At 30.9% G+C, this 17,698-nt stretch overlaps 1 protein-coding gene across 5 annotated transcripts in view; it reads left to right on the top strand.

Annotated features, from left to right (window-relative positions):
* Window positions 1-17,686, top strand: part of LOC135124201 (calbindin-32) — a 325,924-nt gene extending 308,238 nt beyond the window's left edge. For 4 of the 5 annotated variants that reach the window (XM_064049102.1, XM_064049101.1, XM_064049103.1 and 1 more), the window contains 11 exons: window positions 9,418-9,503; window positions 9,550-9,639; window positions 9,692-9,778; window positions 9,831-9,887; window positions 15,562-15,645; window positions 15,693-15,748; window positions 15,794-15,839; window positions 16,129-16,140; window positions 16,298-16,354; window positions 16,510-16,581; window positions 16,631-17,686. In XM_064049102.1, the coding sequence (XP_063905172.1) occupies window positions 9,418-9,503; window positions 9,550-9,639; window positions 9,692-9,778; window positions 9,831-9,887; window positions 15,562-15,645; window positions 15,693-15,748; window positions 15,794-15,839; window positions 16,129-16,140; window positions 16,298-16,354; window positions 16,510-16,581; window positions 16,631-16,780 (797 nt within the window). In that variant the 3' untranslated portion in view covers window positions 16,781-17,686. The remainder of the gene's footprint in view (window positions 1-9,417; window positions 9,504-9,549; window positions 9,640-9,691; window positions 9,779-9,830; window positions 9,888-15,561; window positions 15,646-15,692; window positions 15,749-15,793; window positions 15,840-16,128; window positions 16,141-16,297; window positions 16,355-16,509; window positions 16,582-16,630) is intronic. The other variant, XM_064049104.1, reaches the window with a different exon arrangement.
* Window positions 17,687-17,698: the final 12 nt, after the last annotated feature.

The following is a 17,698-nucleotide window of genomic DNA, read 5'->3' as shown; positions in this document are numbered from 1 at the left end:
GGATCTGGTGAGGATTTGAGGATTTTGAAGATTTCACTATTTTAAGGGTTTTTTGAATTTGGTGTTTGGCCATTTTGGGGATTTCAGGATATAGTGATTTGAGAATTTTGGGGATTTGATGAATTTGAGAGCATTTTGAGGATTTAAGAATTTCGGGAATTTTTTTGACTTTGGTGAGTTGGAGATTTTGAGGATCTGAGAATCTTGAGAGTTATTGATTTTCGTAATTTGAGGATTTTGACGATTTGATGATTTTGAGGATTTGATGCCTTGAGAACTTGGGAAATTTGAGAATTTTAAGAATTTCAGGATTTTTACGAGTTGAGGATTTGGAGGATTTGAGGATATTGAGGATTTTTGCGTTTCAATATTGCGAAGAGTTTTTATGAATCTGGTGGTTTGAGGATTTTGAGAATTTGAGGATTTTTTTAATTTAGGGATTTGAAACTTTTGAAGATTTGATATTTTGAGGATTTTGTGTATCTGGTGAAGTTCTTCTTGAGTATTTTGAGGATTTGACAATTTTAAGGGTTTTTCGAATTTGGTGTCTTGAGCATTTTGGAGATTTTAGGATATGGTGAATTTTGGGGATTTGAGGTTTTAATGATTTTCAGGAATTTGATGTCCTGAGGATTTGAGGATTTGGTGATTTGAGGTTTTGTGAATTTTGAGCATTTAGTGTCTTGATCATTTTGAGACTTAGAATTTTGAGGATTTTCTGATTTTCAGGATTTGGTGTCTTAGGATTTTTAGGATTTGAGGATTTTGATTATTTAAGTATTTGGTGATTTGAGAATTTTGACGATTTGATGAATTTGAGATTTTGATGTCTTTAGCATTTTGAGGATTTGAGAATCTTGAGGGTTTGTTGAATTTCTTTACTTGAGGATTTTGACGATTCGATGGTTTTAAGGATCTGATGTCTTGAGGATTAGGAGAATTTGAGAATTTTGAGTATTTGAGAATTTTTAGGATTTGAGGAGTTTGATGACGTAAGAATTTGATGTTTTTGTTTGTGAGGATTTTGAAGATTTGAGCATTTGAATAATTCTAGGCTTTTTTTTTAATTTGGTGATTTGAGGATTTGAATATTTTGAGGATTTTGAAAATTTGAGGATTTTTAGGTTTTGCGGATTTTGATGATTTAACAATTCCGAGAATTTGAGACTTATGATACGAGGATTTTTTTTAATTTGGTGATTTGAAGCTTTTAAAGATTTGGTGTTTTAAGAATTTTGGGTATTTTTTAAATTTGGTGATTTGAAGATTTTGAGGATTTGAGGTTTTAGTGATGTGAGGATTTGAGAATTTTAAGGATTTAGCGCTTTCAGGAATTGAAAATTTGGTGTTTGGAAGATTTTGAGGGCTTGGGACTCTTGAGGGTTTGTTGAATTTCTTGATTTGGGGATTTTGACGAGCTAATGATTTTGAGGATTTGTTCTCTTGAGGATTTGGAGAATTTGAAAATTTTGAGTATTTGAAGATTTTTAAGACTTGAGGATTTTGATGATTTGAGAATTTGATAATATGAGGATTTTGAGGATTTGAGCATTTGAATATTTCGAAAATTTTTTTTGAATTTAGTAGGTTGAAAATTTTGAGGATTTGAGGATTTGAAGATTTTGAGGATTTAGTGCCTTCAGGATTTTGAAAATTTGAGGATTTTTGAATTTGGTAATATGAGAATTTTGAGGATTTGAGGATTTAAGAAATTTAAGGATTTGATGTTTTGCAGATTTTGATGATTTTGAGGATTTAATGTCTTGAGGAAATGGGGAATTTGAGGATTTTGAGTATTTGAGGAATTTTAGAATTTGAGGATTTTGATGATTTGAGAATTTGTCAATGTGAAGATTTTGAGGATTTGAGGATTTGAAGATTTTGAGGAGTTTTTTGAATTTGATGATTTAATGATCAGATAATTTGAGGATTGAGTGTCTTGAGGATTTTAAGAACTTGTTGCCTTGAAAATTTTGGGGATTAGATGATTTGAAGCTTTTGCGAATTTGCAAATTTTGAGAATTTGATGAATTTGAGGATTTTTCAATTTCGAGAGTTTGAGAATTTGCTGTTTTGAGGAATAGAAGATTTTTAGTATGTGACAATTTGGAGTATTTTTTTGGATTTGGTGATTTAAGGATCTTGACGATTTGAGAATTTTGAGTATTTGAACATTTGTACGACTTTAGGATTTTGGTGATTTGAGACTTTGATAATGTGAGGATTTTGAGGATTTGAGAATTTGAATATTTCGAAGAGTTTTTTTGGATTTGATGATCTTGCAGATTTAGTGTTTTGCGGATTTTAAGAATTTGAAAATTTTTGAGGATTTGCGGATTTAGAGAATTTGAAGATTTGGTATTTTGAGGAACTGAAGAGTTGGTGTTTTGAAGATTGATTAAATTTGGTGATTTGAGAATTTTTCCGATTTGATGATTTTGAGAATTTGATGTCTTGTGGATTTTGAAAATTTGAGGATTTTTGAATTGGGTAATATGAGGATTTTGAGGATTTGAGGATTTAGTGGTTTGAGGATTTAAGAAATTTAAACATTTGATGTTTTGAAGATTTTGAGGATTTGAGAATCTTGAATTTCGTGATTTGTGGATTTTGACGATTTGATGCTTTTGAGGATTTAATGTCTTGAGCAAATGGAGAATTTGAGGATTTTGAGTATTTGAGGGATTTTAGAACTTGAGGATTTTGATGATTTGAGAATTTGGCAATGTGAAGATTGTGAGGATTTGAGGATTTCAAGATTTTGAGGAGTTTTTTGAATTGAATTATTTAATGATCAGATGATTTGAGGATTTAGTGTCTTGAGGATTTTGAGAATTTGTTGCCTTGAGAATTTTGAGGATTAGATGATTTGAAGCTTTTGCGAATTTGAAAATTTTGAGAATTTGATGAATCTGAGGATTTTTGAACTTCGAGAGTTTGAGAATTTGCTGTTTTGAAGAATAGAAGATTTTTAGTATGTGACAATTTGGGGTATTTTTTTGGATTTGGTGATTTGACGATCTTGACGATTTGAGAATTTTGAGTATTTGAAGATTTTTAGATCTTGAGAATTTTGATGATTTGAGAATTTGATAATGTGAGAATTTTGTGAATTTGAGGATTTAAATATTTTGAAGAGTTTTTGTGGATTTGCTGATCTTGCGGATTTAGTGTCTTGAGGATTTTAAGAATTTGAAAATTTTTGAGGAATTGAGGATTTAAGAATTTTAAGGATTTGGTGTATTGAGGAATTGAAGATTTGGTGTTTTGAAGATTTTGAAGGTTTTAAGGATTTGAGTATCTTGAATTTTGTGATTTGAAGATTTTGACGATTTGATGATTTTGAGGATTTAATGTCTTGAGGAAATGGAGGATTTGAGTATTTGAGGAATTTAGAACTTGAGAATTTTGATGATTTGAGAATTTGGCAATGTGAAGATTTTGATGATTTGAAGATTTGAAGATTTTGAAGAGTTTTTTGAATCTGATGATTTATGATCCGATGATTTGAAGATTTAGTGTCTTGAGGATTTTGAGAATTTGAAAATTTTGATTATGTAAAGATTTGGTGTTTTGCGAATTTTGAACGTTTGAGGATTTGATGTTTCGAGGAATCTAAGGATTTTGAGGATTTGTTGCCTTGAGAATTTTGAGAATTTGATGATTTGAGGACTGAGGATTTGGGGATTTTGAGAATTTGAGAATTTACTGCTTTGAAGAATTGAGGATTTAGTGTTTTGAAAATTTTTGGTATTTGAGTATTTGGAAGATTTGTGAATTTTGAGTATTTGAAGATTTTTAGGACTTGAGGATTTTGATGATTTGAGAATTTGATAATGTGAGGATTTTGAGGATTTTTGGATTTGAATATTTCGAAGAGTTTTTTTGGATTTGATGATCTTGAGGATTTAGTGTCTTGAGGATTTTAAGAATTTGAAAATGTTTGAGGAATTGAGGATTTAAGAATTTTAAGGATTTGGTGTATTGAGGAATTGAAGATTTGGTGTTTTGAAGATTTTGAAGACTTTAAGAGTTTGAGTATCTTGAATTTCCTGATTTGAAGATTTTGACGATTTGATGATTTTGAGGATTTAATGTCTTGAGGAAATGGAGGATTTGAGGATTTTGAGTATTTGAGGAATTTTAGAACTTCAGGATTTTGATGGTTTGAGAATTTGGCCATGTGAAGATTTTGAGGATTTGAGGATATGAAGATTTTGAGGAGTTTTTTGAATTTGATGATTTAATGATTCGATGATTTGAGGATTTAGTGTCTTGAGGATTTTGAGAATTTGAAAATTTTGATTATTTAAATATTTGGTGTTTTGCGAATTTTGAAGATTTGAGGATTTGATGTTTCGAGATATCTGAGGATTTTGAGTATTTGTTGCCTTGAGAATTTTAAGGATTTGATGATCTGAAGACTGAGCATTTGGGGATTTTGAGAATTTGGAAATTTGCTGCTTTGAAGAATTGAGGATTTGGTGTTTTGGTGTTTTGAAGATTTTTAGTATTTGAGTATTTGGAGGATTTGTGAATTTTGAGTATTTGAGAAATTTTAAGACATGAGGATTTTGATAATTTGAGAATTTGGTAATGTGAGGATTTTGAAGATTTGTGAATTTGAACATTTAGTGTCTCGAAGATTTGGGAATTTGATCTTTTGAAAATTTTAAGGATTTGAGGATTTTGAGGATTTGGTGCCTTGAGAATTTTGAGGATTAGATGATTTGAAACTTTTGCGAATTTGAAAGTTTTGAGAATTTGATGAATTTGAGGAATTGAAGATTTTTAGTATGTGACAATTTTGAGTATTTTTTTGGATTTGGTGATTTGAGGATCTTGGCGATTTGAAGTCTTGAGGATTTGGAGGATTTGAGAATTTTGTGTATTTGAAGGATTTTGATGATTTGAGGATTTGATAATGTGAGGATTTTGAGGATTTGAGGATTTGAATATTTCGACGAGTTTTTTTGGATTTGATGATCTTGAGAATTTAGTGTCTTGCGGATTTCAAGAATTTGAAAATTTTTGAGGATTTGAGGATTTTGAGAATTTGCAGATTTGGTATTTTGAGGAACTGAAGAGTTGGTGTTTTGAAGATTGATTAAATTTGGTGATTTGAGAATTTTTACGATTTGATGATTTTGAGAATTTGATGTCTTGAGGATTTTGAGGATTTGAGAATTTTGAGTGTTTGAGGTTTTGATTCTTTGAAGATTTGGTGTTTTGAGTATTTTAAGTATTTGAAGATTTGGTAATTAAAAATAAATGTAGAATCACATGAATCCTACTTCAAACTATAAATTCTTTTTATTTTTATTAAAGCCAAAAATATGGTGGAAGTAAACAAAATCAAAGCAAATTCATAAACCCCAAGTACTGAGCAAAATTTTGATATGACGTCATCAAATTGTTAGTAGGGATGACTAGATAAATATACAAAGTATGCCTAACATACATATAAAATGAAACAATAGATCTGCTGCTATTTATTTTACTCTAGAATATGCAAAAAATTAAATTTTAATACCAACATTAATCAATCAATATTTCCAATAAACATGGAATTTAGCCACCCAATTGCCAAGATTTCGTTTAATTCTCTTTAGAAGTAAAAAAATGATTTCAACCAAATCTTCACACCTGTTAAATTCTGGTATTTGGTAATTTATTAAAAAGATATCCTCTTCAAGCCTAATATGATTTTCCCACTAAAACCCTTCGATTACGCCCTTCCATCTAAATAAAGCAATAAAGCTCCTACAGAGTTCACATTTACATTTACAATTTCGCCCCGATTCAACCCACAACGTATTTTTTATGCGTTTTTTTTTTCCAGAAATAAAAACCATTTCTACAAAGAACATTGCTTTCACACATGTTATAAAGAACGACACTTGTTTTCACTCCGGCAACACAATAGAACAAAAAACTGAACTGGAAACTCCCAACTCACAAAAATCCAACACAAACTCAAAATGACGGAAGACAATGAATTCGTGTGAATATTGAGGGCTGAATTACAACACTATAAATTTACATCGCCAGTTTGTTTATTCTACGTTTCACACGTCTCACGTCTTCTAAATGCCAGCTTGAATGTATTTCGCATTTGTCGGAAATACGTTCCCTTAAAGCCCAACGTGATTTTCCCTCGAAAACTCTTCGATTATGCCTTCCCACCTTTAAAATCTAAATAAAGCAATAAAGTTCCGCTGAGTTCGCATTTACATTTAAAATTTCGCCGCGATTCAACCCACAACGAATTTTTTATGCGGATTTTTTCAGAAAGTAAAAACATTTCAATAAAAAGAACTGCTTTTACACGTGTTGTAAGCGGTAATATATGTTTTTTAACAATGGAGTTGGAGCTTGAGGTGAGAAAGCTCTTTCTCCCAAAAATAAAAATTGGTCTAAAGAGTTTAGACAGTACTTCCCTCGCTGTCGGAAACTTGACGACTGCATGCCTATTGTGTTTTTTTTTCTCATTACATTTTTGTAGTGGGAATTTAAAAAAAAATTGCGATGACGTCATCAACATTTTTGCAAGGACACGTATATCAGTTGGGATAGATGTAGTGTAATACTAAGAATAAAATTATTATATTCTCAAATTTTCGGGAAAATGAATTGGGTCGTTTTGAATATTGATTTGTAATAATCAATAAAATAATGAAACAATTTACTCACGTATACGTATCAGAGGCAACTGAAAATCGTGTATGTATAAACATTCTTAATTTAAGATGACAGGCGTAACAGCATACGTGAGAGTCAAACAGAGAAACTGTAAACAAAACGACCATCGGTTTTATTGCTTCGACTTCCGCTTATTATATAAAACATTGGGTTTTATTTTAATTCTTGACGGTGAAATTCACAATTGGTTGATTATAAACATGTCTATTTCACACTCGCGGAACCAAGTGAACGCATAAAACAAATGCAGGTCTGTAATGTTAAAGTCGATGTAAATAAGCGTGCTACCCTTATGTTTCAACCGAGTTTTTCCTTTAACAAATTTTGTGTCTACCAAATTGGGTTGGTTGGGGTGTAATACTAATAATAAGTGTTGCCTTTAATTTAATCAATAAAATAAATTGACTTCATTAATTTTTTTGAACCACCTCTTAAGAAAATCTAAAAAATATGAATGGAATGATAAATCACAAGTACAAACTCATCATATTTTTTGAATTTTAGATAGGATTTATTCAGCAAAATTTAAGGGTGACGTCATCAATTTTTTTAGGAGGGATGAACAAATACATTTTGAACAAAAGTTTACCATGCTTATAATAACTTTAAAATATTCCCAAGATTTCAAAGCATTCGGTTTTGTAATTCCTGATTAAATCGATAAAATAAATTCACGCCTTCATTAATTTTTTTGAGTCACCCTGCATATGCAAATCCAAAAATATGAATGGAATGATATATCACAAGTACAGACTCATCATATTTTGTACATTTTAGATACGATTTATTCGGCAAACTTTTGAGCTGACGTCATCAGTTTTTTGTAGAAGATAACCAAATATATTTTGACTAAAAATTTATTATGCTCTTTATAACCTTAAAACATCTGCAAGATTTCAAAGCATTCGGTTTTGTAGTTCCTGATTAAATCAATAAAATAAATTTACGCATTCATTAATTTTTTTGAGTCACCCTGTATATGCAAATCGAAAAAATTTGAATGGAATGATAAATCACAAGAAGAAACTCACCATATTTTGTACATTTTAGATAGGATTTATTCAGCAAAATTTTGTGGTGACGTCATAAATTTTTTAGGGGGGACGACCAAATACGTTTTGATCAAAAATTTACCATGCTTATGATAATTTTAAAATATCTTCAAGATTTCGAAGCATTCGGTTTTGTAGTTCCTGAGTAAATCAGTAAAATAAATTTACGCTTTCATTTATTTTCTTGAATCACCCTGTATATGCAAATCCAAAAAATATTAATGGAATGATAGATCACAAGTACAGACTGATCATATTTTGTACATTTTAGATATGATTTATTCGGCAAATTTTCGAGCTGACGTCATCAAGTTTTTGGAGGGGATAAACAAATATATTTTGACTAAACATTTATTATGCTCTTTATAACCTTAAAACATGTGCAAGATGTCAGAGCATTCCGTTTTGTAGTTCCTGATTAAATCAATAAAATATATTTACGCATTCATTAATTTTTTTGAGTCACTCTGTATATGCAAATCCAAAAAATATGAATGGAATGATAAATGACAAGTACAGATTCATCATATTTTGTACATTTTAGATATGATTTATTCGGCAAACTTTCGAGCTGACGACATCAAGTTTTTGGAGGGGATAAGCAAATATATTTTGACTAAACATTTATTATGCTCTTTATGACCTTAAAACATCTGCAAGATTTCAGAGCATTCGGTTTTGTAGTTCCTGATTAAATCAATAAAATATATTTACGCATTCATTAATTTTTTTGAGTCACCCTGTATATGCAAATCCAAAAAATATGAATGGAGTGATAGATCACAAGTACAGACTCATCATATTTTGTACATTTTAGATATGATTTATTCCACAAACTTTTGAGCTGACGTCATCAAGTTTTTGGAGGGGATAAGCAAATATTTTTTGACTAAAGATTTATGATGCTCTTTATAGCCTTAAAACATCTGCAACATTTCAAAGCATTCTGGTTAGCAGATTAAAAATTAAATTTCAAAATGTTGTTTTATAATTTTGATTTTTTTTCCAAAAATCTGGACGTTTCGGGTGAAAAGTCGATTCGGAGTTGTAAACTACATGTGTAGGACTATGTTATTTTATACAATTGAAAACCCATTTACTATGTACAATTTTGAAGTGACGTCATCGCATTAGTGGTGGGGATGATTAGACAAATTTTGGTTAGCGTTTTACCATCTACATGATATTCTTAATATAAGTACAAAATTTCACAACAATCGGTCGAGTACTTTCGGAGATTATCTGTCTAATAAAATCCGGGACGGCAGACGGACAGACAGACGGACAGACAGACGGACAGACGGACAGACAGACGGAAATGGGAGACCTATTTCTTCGTCTTCTAGGGGTCATGAAAGATCGAGAAAACGTAAAAGTAGAGAGTCGGCTGACGGACTCGATTACAATACTTCCTTTGCTTACGCTCGGGAAGTAAAAATTAAAACCTTTATACATTTTATTAATTGCGAAAATTGAGCTTCTAATTTGTCTGTTTTCTGGTCTTCACGCACGACCAAATCTATTTTACGACTTCTGTGCTCCACTTCCTCACCACCCCGTAGAGCAACCGTAGCCTACTTTTACTCCCAGCCGATATTTCACCTTTCACCCTAATTGATAAAGTATCGTAATTCAATAAGTTACTCCAGATGTTCTTTGACAGGGAACGGATACATAGAGGGAACGGAACTTGATGGATTTCTGAGGGAGTTCGTGTCGAGCGCCAACGCCACGGACGTCGGGCCCGAAGTAAGTATTATCCAGTTATGAACGTCCATCAAATTCGCTTCTTCAGGCGGTCTCGGATGACATGCTCGTCGAGCTCAAGGCGTGCTTCATGGAGGCGTACGACGACAACCAAGACGGGAAGATCGATATCAGAGAGGTGAGCGTTAAACGCACGATGTGTTGTGGCTCTATTTGGTTTTATGTTGCAGCTAGCGCAACTGCTCCCGATGGAGGAAAACTTCTTACTCCTCTTCCGTTTCGACAATCCTTTAGAATCTAGCGTGGAGTTTATGAAGGTTGGAAAACGATCTTTGTCGCTTGTTGTTACTCGGATTGGCTTTTTTGCAGATTTGGAGAGAGTACGACACGGATGGCAGCGGCTACATCGAGGCTGATGAGCTCAAGGTAGCGAGAGTTGATGTTATGCTAAGAGTGTTGTAACGTTGGAAAAAAACGTAAACTAGTTACAGTCACGACTACTTTTGCTCGTAATGATTTTTTTCGTTCGGTGAACACATGTGTACCAACGTGGTACTTGCTGGCGGATTTTATCATTTTTTGCTAAGTGTTATCAATTTTGATAACGACTTCGCTACCGGAAAACACTTTATGGTAGTTATTTGATAAATTAACTTTCACATATTTTTAATTGAAATTCTTTCCTGAGTATTTTTTCTTGTGCTTGAATTCCAAATTCCTGGCGGTATTTGTGGAAATCGATAAATCTTGTTAATAAACTATATGGGTTGTGAGTGCGTTTACTTTCGTGAGTAGTCGATTAAATTATTTAATGTGCACGCTAACTTCTTGCCTTAATTACCGACGTAATGGAACATTAAGGCAAAAACATACCAAAGTCGATTTCGTGAGGTTTAGCGCCCAGTGTAGCATTATTTGTTTAATTATGGTTGGTTTTAGTACAAGGGGATGAAGAGATTTTCGACTAGCAGTGTGTAATTATTGTGAAAATCTCATATTGTCAGAAAGCTAACATTTTGAGTAAAAGAGATACATTACAAACTCCTGTGGTTCATGAATCCGTTTTGAGTTTTTACCCAAAACGTCCAAATTTTTGGAAAAAAGCACAACTGTATAACTATATTTTTTGATTTTTCTATTCTTCAAATTTTCATTTTTTCATTTTCCGATTTTAGAATATTTGCTTAATCGATTAATTTTCGATTTTTCGGCTTTCTATTTATCGATATATTTGGAATTTCAAATTTTTAGTTTTTGTAATTTCGGATTCTTGATGTTTCCATTTTTTGAATTTTCGATTTTCCGATATTCGAGTTTTCAATTTTTTTAATTGCGGTTTGTCAAATTTTCAATTTTTCGACTTTCCGACTTTCGATATTTCGAAATTTTGTACATTTCGATTCTTGGGGTTTTCAATTTTTCGAAATTTTGAGTTTTCAATTTTTGATTTTTCGGTTTTTCTATTTTAGAATGTTAGATTTTCGAATTTTTGATATAATTTGTTGCTTGTATCAATTTGCGATTTCTCGAGTTGTCACTTTCGAAATTCGAATTTTCAATTTTTTAGTTTTCGTTGTTTCAAATTCGCGCTTTTTCGTTTTTCCAAATTTCGTATCCTCAATTTTTCCATTTCTCTAATTTTCCATATTCGAATTTTTTTAATTTTAATTTCGATTCTCCGATTTTTCAGTTTTTCGGCTTTTCGACTTTCCATGTTTCGTTTTTTTGTATATTGATTTTTCAAAATCTCGATTTTCTAATTTTTGATTTTTCGATTTTTCAATTATTCGGATTTTCGTTTTTCGAATTATTGATCAATCAGATTTTCAACTTTTTGATATTCGAGTTTTCAATTTGTTGCCGAATTTTAGATCACCCGATTTGCGATTTCTCGAGATTTTAGATTTTCTAATTTTCGATTTGTCACTTTCAAAATTCGAATTTTCAATTATCCTTTGACTTTTCGTTTTTTCAGTTTTTTGATTTTTCAAACATCTGTTTCATCAATTTTCGGTTTTTTTAATTTTCAAAATTTTAAATTTGCGATTTTTCGTTTTTTCAATTTGTCGATTTCGACTTGATTTTTCTTTATTCCATGTTTCCAATTTTTCAAATTTTCACTTTTCGGGTTTTCGATTTTTCCGTGTTTCTAGTTTTCGATTCTTCGATTTCGAATTTTCAATTTTTTTAATTTTGATTATCCGATTTTTCAATTTTCCGACTTCTTGACTTTCGATATTCCATTTTTTGTGTATTTCAGTGACTTTTCGATTTATCAACATCTCGATTTTATAATTTTTGATTTTCCGGTTTTTCGATTTTGGATGTTAGATTTTAGAATTTTCGGTTTTTCAATTTTTCGGATTTTCGTTTTTTCGAGATATTGATTAATCAAATTGTTGGTTGTTTTATATTTGAGCTTTGTACTTGTTGTCTTTTTGATTTTTCCACTTTTCATTTGTCGATATTTCGAATTTAAGATTTTTCAAAATTTCAGGTTTCGAAATCTCACATTTTCAAATTTTCGATTTTTCCGATATGCCAGGTTCCAATTTTTTTAATTCTGATATCTCGATTTTTCAATTTTTCGACTTTTCGGTTTTCGATATTTCGCTTTTTGTAGATGTTGATTTTTGTTTTTTTCAATTTTATCGAAATTTTAATTTCCTGAATTCTGATTTTTCAAATTTCGTTTTTTCGAATTTTCGATTTTTTGATATTAAAATTTTCAATTTGTTGCCTTTTCGGTTTCTTGATTTTTTAATCTTTTAGTTTTTCAATTTTTCGGCTTTTTAATTTGGGATTTTTTTTAATTTTCGATTTTTCAAATTTTCTTTACTTCAGTTTTTAGACTTCTCAATTTTTTTTTTCGATGTTTGAATTTTTAATTTTTTTACTTTTTGCTTTTTCAATTTCTGGATTTTTCAATTTTTTCTACATTCCGATTTTTCGAATCTTCGTTAATTTTTCGACTTTGAATTTTTCCATATTTTATATTTCCGTTTATTCGTTTCTTCAATTTTCGATTTTTCGAGTTCTGAATTTTCGATTTTTGGATTTTCGTTCGAAATTGGAATTTTAACCTTTTTTCATTACCCTTTTTCTATTTCTCGATTTTTCAGTTTTTCGACTTTTTTATTTTTCGAATTTTCTTTTTTCTCAATTTTAGCTTTTCGATTTTTTTTATTGAATTTTCTATTTTTCAATTTTTCGATTTTTTGACTTTTCGACTTTCGGTATTTCGTTTTTGTATATTCCGATTATTTGATTTTCGAAATTTTGATTTTCTAGTTTTTGATTTTTCGGTTTACCAGGTTTGAATTTATAGTTTTTCGATTTTTCGGTTTTCTGATTTTTCGTATTTTCCTTTTTTTTCGAATTTTTCATTTTTTGATATTCGAATTTTCAATTTGCTGCCTTTTCGAATTCTCCATTTTTCAATCTTTCAACTTTTCAGTATTTCACATTTTCGATTTTTTGTTTTTTTAATTTTTCAGTTTTTCCTTTCCTCAGTTTTTAGACTTTTCAGTTTCTTTACTTTTCAATTTTTCGATGTTCGAATTTTTTATTTTTTTACTTTTTGCTTTGTCAATTTCACAATTTTTCAATTTTTCAGTTGTTCGACTTTCCGATTTTTGGATTTTTCCTTTTTCCAATTTTCGATTTTTCGAATATTCGATTCATCGAATTTCCGATCTATGCATTGCTCAAAATTGGAATTTTCAATTTTTTTTTCTTTTCGCTTTTTCAGTTGTTTGACTATACTGATTTTCGAATTTTCATTTTTTCAATTTTTGATTTTGAAACAATTGATTCACCGAATTTTTGATTTTTTGATATTTCGAACTTTCTATTATCAGTTTTTTAATTTTGATTTTTCGATTTTTCTAAACTTTTCGAATTTTTAATTCATCGAATTTTCAATTTGTTGACTTTTCGATTTCTCGATTCAATCTTTCAATTTTTAATTTTTTTATTCTCGGTTTTGCCATTTTTTCCTTTTTCAGTTTTTAGACTTCAATTTTTTTACTTTTTCCATGTACGAATTTTTTATTTTATCCTTTTTACTTTTTCAATTTCTCGATTTTTCAGTTTTTCGACTTCTCTATTTTACGAATTTTCATTGTTTCAGTTTTGAATTTCGATTTTTCAATTTTTCGACTTTTCCTTTTCCTGATTTTCGACTTTCTGTTTACGTTTTTTGTATATTTCGATTCTTGGATTTTTCAATTATTCGAAATTTTGATTTTTTAATTTTTGATTTTTCGGTTTTTCCGTTTTTGGATTTTTAGATTTTCGATTTTGCGGTTTTTCGATTTTTTGTATTTTTGTTTTCTCGCCTTTTTTATATTCAATTTTCAATTTGTTTCCTTTTTGATTTCTCAATTTTTCAATGTAGCTGAAAATTAAGTCTGGAAATTTATTAAAAAATTACTTTCGGTAATTTTCTAAATCGGTCAAGAAAAAGTTAAAATTTTGGGTTTTTGGAAAAAGTGACTAAAAATGCACACAAGAATCTGCTATATAGATCTCGGCGACCTGATTAAAAAATTTAACATTTTTATAATTACGAATCAAAATTTTCAAAATCCTAAAAATTGCCAAATTTCATAATAAAAAAATCAAAAAAAAATTGTAGCAATTTTCGAAGAAATGAATGCGAAAATAAAGTCTGGAGGTCGAAATCTACAAACAAATCTTTTCGGATATTTTTTGAATTTGCTCAAAAAAAAGTCAAAAATTTCATACGGTATTGAAGATTTGAGTTTTTGAAAAAATTGAAACAATTACAAAAAATCTGTTATATAGATCTCGACACTCGAAGCGAAACTAAAAAAAATCTAAATAATATCATGTTCTATCTTGGCGATCCTAGAAAAATGGTGGTAATTCTCGAAGAAATGTAGGTAAAAATAAAATCTGGAGTTCCAAGTTTCAAAAGTAATAATTTTCGAAATTGCTCAATCAAAAGTCAAAATTTTGAGCTTTTGGAAAAAGTGACTAAAAATTCACAAAATTCTGCTACGTAGATCTCGACCAACTGGTTTCAAAATTGTGACGCGTTTAAAATCCGGATCAAAATTTTAAAATCCTGAAAATTGTCGTATTGGCGATTCTGGAAATCTACAAACAATATATTTCAGTAATTTTCGAATTTGCTGAAAATGTAAAAAAATCCAAAAAATCTCAACGACTTACATCAAAAAATATAACATGGTATAAAATATAACAAAAATATTTCGAAGTGGTCGAAAAAATCGGAAATTTTCATATAGTTATTATTTTTCATTTTGAAAAATTTTGGTTATATAAAAGCTGTCTAAAAATTCACAAAAAATTCTAAGATATAGATTTCGACGTCCTAATTCCAAAAATACAGTGTTTTTGTGGTCTCCGGCCAAGGTTTTAGAAATATTCAATTTTAAATGCATTTTTTTTTTCAAGTTTTCTATTTTTCAGTTTCAAATTTTATAATTTTTCAAATGTGCCAATTTTTCATAAGCAGCATCATAAAAACATTAAAAAAATTCAGAATTACTAAAGAACCCCATTTTCAGAAATCTGAAAGCTCGATAAATCGAAAATTAAAATTTTCCGAGATACCTGAAATTGAGTTCCTAGACCAATTTTGCAGTGCACCATTAATTTCTGCTATCAGTTTTTGAACATTAATTCGATTTCAAGAAATCACTAAGACTTAAAGCCATTTTCGTTGAAAATGAAAACTACTTTCTTATTTATTTAAGTAAGTATGCAATTTTATTTAGAAAATTTTGGTTTCGCGAGCTTGATTATTTCAGACATATCTAAATAAATGAATAAAAATCAAACAGATAAATTTGATCTTTCACCTTAATGTAAACTCAGTCTGTGAATTTTTCCGGAATAAGTAAGCTTTCAAAGCAAACATCTAAAAAATATCTAATATTGGTTCAAGAACTCTGAGTGTGCTTTTGCTCATTGTAAGTCTTCTACCCACGAAAGAAATAATTATTTGAACCATTTAACTCAGCCTCAAAACCCTCAAAAACCATTTCCACAATATGATTATGTCCACACCGAGAGCAACAACCTCCCTAACACAGACTTCCCTTTTCAGAACTTCCTGCGAGACTTGCTGAAAGAAGCGAAGAAGATAAACGACGTGTCCGAGGACAAGCTCATTGAATACACCGACACAATGGTAAAGTATCTCCATACCGCACCTGCCTCTATTGACACCCAATATAGCTTCAGGTCTTCGACTCGAATAAAGACGGTCGCTTGCAGCTCTCCGAAATGGCTAAGTATGACCCACCTCAGTAAAGACCTCAACTAACCCCCCTTTTCAGGTTGCTTCCAGTCAAAGAAAACTTTCTGTGCAGACAGATCTTCAAGGTGAGTGAGGTACCAATCGAATTTTTACCTAAAGGTGTCAAACACATCGTACGTGTAACGACACTCGATGGATAAGTGTATGATTGACACACAGCTCCGTACACAGTTTAAAAGACGACGATTTCTCTATTTTATGCACTTCTATTATGGCACTAGAGTAGCTCTTTTAAACTAAAATCTAAATTAACGAATAAATTCGAGGTAGAATTATTTTAAAATCGAATATAAAACAGAACCAATGATAAACTTTTTGCATGGCTTTATTCGTCTGTCTTTGTGGCTAAACTAGGAGGGAATAGAAGTAAGTAAACAAACACGTTTCATGTTAGTTTTTAGAGTCGCTTTGTTGCATGAATTCTTCATTCTTCTCCTATTCTTTCATACAACATACATTACAGGCAGACATATTTATCGTTATTTTAAATTTTCGAGATTTATGACGTTGTGTGCTACTTTAGGGCGCCACGAAGCTCACCAAGGACGACATCGAACGGGTTTTCGCATTGTACGACAGGGTAAGACTTTTGTTGCTTTACCTAAGTTTAACAACGACTAGAATACTAATTTAAACGCGAAAATCGATACAAGTTATTTGAATTTGGCGCCTCGTTACGTCACGGCGCCAAATTTGAATTCAACGAGACGCGTTTCTGATTGTTGTCACCCTCAGGACAATAACGGCACCATAGAAAACGAAGAGCTGCGCGGGTTCTTGAAAGATCTTCTAGAATTGGTGAAAAAGGTCGGTATTGAGACGTGGATGAACCCCGGATTGATTTTTTTTGTTTTAGGATTACGACGCTCAAGATCTTCTCGATTTCGAGGAAACAATCCTGCGCGGAGTCGACTACAACCAGGACGGGAAGATCAACAAGAAAGAACTGACGATGATCCTTCTGGCCATCGCCAAGCACAACCAGGAGGAGGAGACGACCGCATAGACATAACAACAATAAGATCATAACGAGATGCCAATTTATCAGTAGCACAACTTTCAGGAGTTAAGATTAATTAGGGTCAAAATTTAATGTTAGATTATTGTGACACCAATTGTTGTTGATTTGGTAGCGTGACTACATGAATCTCTCAATTCTGATATTTAATCATCGTTTTTTAAGAAAAAGATTTCGCATCGCTGTGATTTTTTGAGTAGATAGAGGGCAACTCGATATTTTTGTAACGAACGCAATAGTTCACACTACCAACTTTGGTTGATTTCATTCTGAGGGAAAACAAACACCAATCCAACTAAGACTTATACAAGCCCGAACCTAAGCACAATCTTCATATCGCACCTGAATCAAATTTTTCGAAATTGTATCTAGAATAGACTTTGCATGATCTCTGAGCTTTCGATTAATATTTCGATCTACTAGTTGCTCTAAATACGTGTGTAAAAGTTATTTAAGTCTTTTCAATGCTACGGCACTGTGTTTCTGATTGTGATACCTTTCATTTCAATGAAAGACTAGAAGAATCGAATTTTGATTGGTCGTATCTCGAAGCCTAATAGTCGCTGCAATCAAGTCATAGCTTCGGATAATGTTAATCTTAAAATTCGTCCAGTTTCGCATATCTGTGCCCCTCTATGTGCATTATTGTATAAGAAAGTATATTTTAATAACAATATTTACTTAGATTCGTTTGTGTATGTTCCAGGTATTTTTTTACGTTTGGTTTGTATAAAGTTGCCAAAGTTTAGAACTATAGTTGTCTGTCTCAGTGTGAGGACTATTTCTTGCTTGATTTGGGTATTTATATTCTGTGTGATAACGAGTTTTCGAAAATATTAAGAAACGGTTCACTATGTCTTACTATATTGTAAAAAATAAATGTTCGTTATTTAATTGCCTTTTATT

The sequence above is a fragment of the Zophobas morio genome, unplaced genomic scaffold (genome assembly GCF_036711695.1).
Source record: "Zophobas morio isolate AGI-343-1 ecotype UQ-CSIRO unplaced genomic scaffold, CSIRO_AGI_Zmor_V1 ptg000007l, whole genome shotgun sequence".
Classification (NCBI taxonomy): Eukaryota; Metazoa; Arthropoda; class Insecta; order Coleoptera; family Tenebrionidae; genus Zophobas; species Zophobas morio.
The sequence above is the reverse complement of the archived record's forward strand: the minus strand, read 5'-3'. Positions and strand labels throughout refer to the sequence as shown.